This window comes from Poromitra crassiceps, assembly GCF_964638095.1.
Source record: "Poromitra crassiceps genome assembly, chromosome: 4".
NCBI lineage: Eukaryota > Metazoa > Chordata > Actinopteri > Beryciformes > Melamphaidae > Poromitra > Poromitra crassiceps.
This window is the reverse complement of record NC_139626.1, coordinates 11583693-11586425: the sequence shown is the minus strand read 5'-3', so window position 1 is coordinate 11586425 and position 2733 is coordinate 11583693. Positions and strand designations below refer to the sequence as shown.

The following is a 2733-nucleotide window of genomic DNA, read 5'->3' as shown; positions in this document are numbered from 1 at the left end:
TCCCGTTCACACTAGAGCAAGTTAACCGCAGTGCATGTTGGTTAACGGCGGCGTCCCCCCCCCCCCCCCCCCCCCCCCCCCCTCCACAGCTGTACGGAGAGGCAGAAGAATGGATCTCTCCTTTCTTCCCTCTTTTGAAGCGTTGCCCTCTCACAGCTTTGGCCAAATATTTGCCACGGCTGGGAGACATTCCTTCCTGGGCGCTCCCCTCGCCTGCTGAGGCCAGGAGGGGAGTGAAAACCCACTCTTTGTTTTGTCTTTTTTTTTTCCCCTCGTTTAAATGAAGACATCAGAGGTTGTCGAGACTTGGGAGTTACAGTGTTCCGCTACCTGTGGATACAAGCCAATGATGTCGTCCCGAGAAGAATTCGGAAAACACTACGTCACAGTAAAAGAAAACACTAAGTCAATCAGTTTGGGAAAGCTGACTCACGTTCACTCGCACAGAAACACGTTGTGATCACATTTGCAACCCAAATTCTCTCACGTCACTCCCCTCTTCCAGGACCTCCACTGGCTTCCCATCTCGGCCCGCATCAAATTCAAGACACTGGTACTGGCCTACAGGGCTGTACACCAGTCAGCTCCCCTGTACCTGCAATCTATGGTCAGGTTCCAAACCTCTCAGCGCTCCCTTCGCTCCTCCACCAGTGCAGGACGCCTCGCCCCTCCTTCGCTACGGGGGCTCAAAAGTCGCTCATCCCGATCTCGACTCTTCTCGTCCCTGGCACCTCAATGGTGGAACGAGCTTCCACCTTCGGTCAGGACAGCTGAATCACTGCCGATCTTTCGGAAAAGACTAAAGACACACCTTTTCAGGCTCCATCTGGGCCCTTCTTGATCTAACTTCGTTCTCTCTCTTTCTAAAAAAAAAAAAAAACTAACCTAAACTTGTACCACTGTTCCTTCAGAAGTTGTACGGTAGTTATCATAGACTGTGCTCCATAGTTGATTGCTCTATTGCTGACAAAAATGTGTTATTGTAAGTCGCTTTGGATAAAAGCGTCTGCCAAATGACGTAATGTAATGTAATTGTATGCACAGAAACACGTTGTGATCACATTGTATGCAACATTTGCCTTAGAATCTGTAAAGCCGTTTAAAATGAATCAGGATATAGCAGTGATCATACTGGCCTAACTTAGCTGATATGTAGAGACATATCACATAGACACAGGCCTTCCAACGGTATACAATACATTAGCAATTAGCATTGTAGCAACAGAGAAATGTTCGACCAATCACAAACTTTTTGAGCTAAGTTTATATAGTATATAGTTAGTATATAGTTATAGCTTGTTTTATATATATATATATATATATATATATATATATATATATAGTATATATATATAGTATATATATATATATATATATATATATATATATATATATATATATGTGTGTATATATATACACATGTATACACATTACCATTGACCAATGAACACCAAGTAGTGGGTCTTCGGCAAAATGTGATATTTTTGACACTTTGGAATGAAAACATACAAACGTATGATTATGATCATTATGGTCTATGGTCTGATTGGCTGCAATATGAAGGGAAGTGCCACTGACAGATCACTCTGGCTCTGAACAGCCTTTGGTCACTGCAGCCATATTCGGTCGCATACCGATGAGTCGATGCAGACTGTTTTCCTTATAAACGTCCCATCCGCGGACTCTCCCGGGTCATTTCTACTCAGTTCTGACTCTCCCGGGTCATTACTACTCAGTTCTGACTCTCCCGGGTCATTTCTACTCAGTTCTGACTCTCCCGGGTCATTACTACTCAGTTCTGACTCTCCCGGGTCATTTCTACTCAGTTCTGACATCTCCGAACATTTTAAACACGTCAAATGGCAACAATGCAAAGGCACAACAGTGGAGAAGGCAAAGCGCCCCCTGCTGGCTGCTGCTGAAGCATCTGGGCGTCGTAACTATGCAACACGTTACTATGCAACACGTAACTGTGCAACACGTAACACGTAACTGTGCAACACGTAACACGTAACTGTGCAACACGTAACACGTAACTGTGCAACATGGAGCTTGTTAAAGCCAGAGATGTGGGCTAATGCGTAAGTAGAGCGGCTCCTCAATATGGAAGTCAAAGAGTTCCTCCTGGATCCCCCCCCCCCCCACACACACACACACACACTGCAGCAATAGAGACACTGCAGCAATGGGACTTTATTTGAGGTTTTTCAACTCATGTTCAGGAAGCGGCGGCACGAGTCTCTTGACTCTTGCTTATTCAAAACGTGTTTATTGAGCTTTCCATATAGCAAAGTACAACTCTCTAGAATAAGTCGCTTTCTAGACTGCCACAGTGCCAGACAACAGACGGAAACAATACTTGTGTGTTTGCTACAGTGCGTACGGTACATCATGTAGGCCTACTGCTTTGAGTTGTTTGTGTGAATGTGTGTAGACACTGAAGCTGCTTCTTCTATCTTAGATGGAAAGGGTTTTTACTTCATTTACTGATTTATAGACCTGAAAACACTGCTGGATTTCTGCTGGCATGACATGACTGTGATTGAATTTGGTACAAAAATATTCTCTTATCAGTGGGTTCATTTCAATTCCAAACTCCAGACACTGATTTATTCCCTCTTGGTCTTGTCCTTTTTCAGGGTGGAGTTCCAGAACAAGTTCTACTGTGGCCAGGGCTTCAAGTTTGTCCCGTTCTCCTTCGAGAGCATCCTGGAGGGACGCTTTGATGACTGA

General features: G+C 44.5%; 1 protein-coding gene across 9 annotated transcripts in view; it reads left to right on the top strand.

Moving 5' to 3' along the window:
- The window catches only part of atp6v0a1b (ATPase H+ transporting V0 subunit a1b), a gene marked incomplete at both ends in the record, with an annotated part of 41765 nt that extends 39032 nt beyond the window's left edge, over nt 1-2733 (top strand). For all 9 annotated transcript variants that reach the window (XM_083635324.1, XM_083635325.1, XM_083635326.1 and 6 more), the window contains one exon: nt 2640-2733. In XM_083635324.1, the coding sequence (XP_083491450.1) occupies nt 2640-2733 (94 nt within the window). The remainder of the gene's footprint in view (nt 1-2639) is intronic.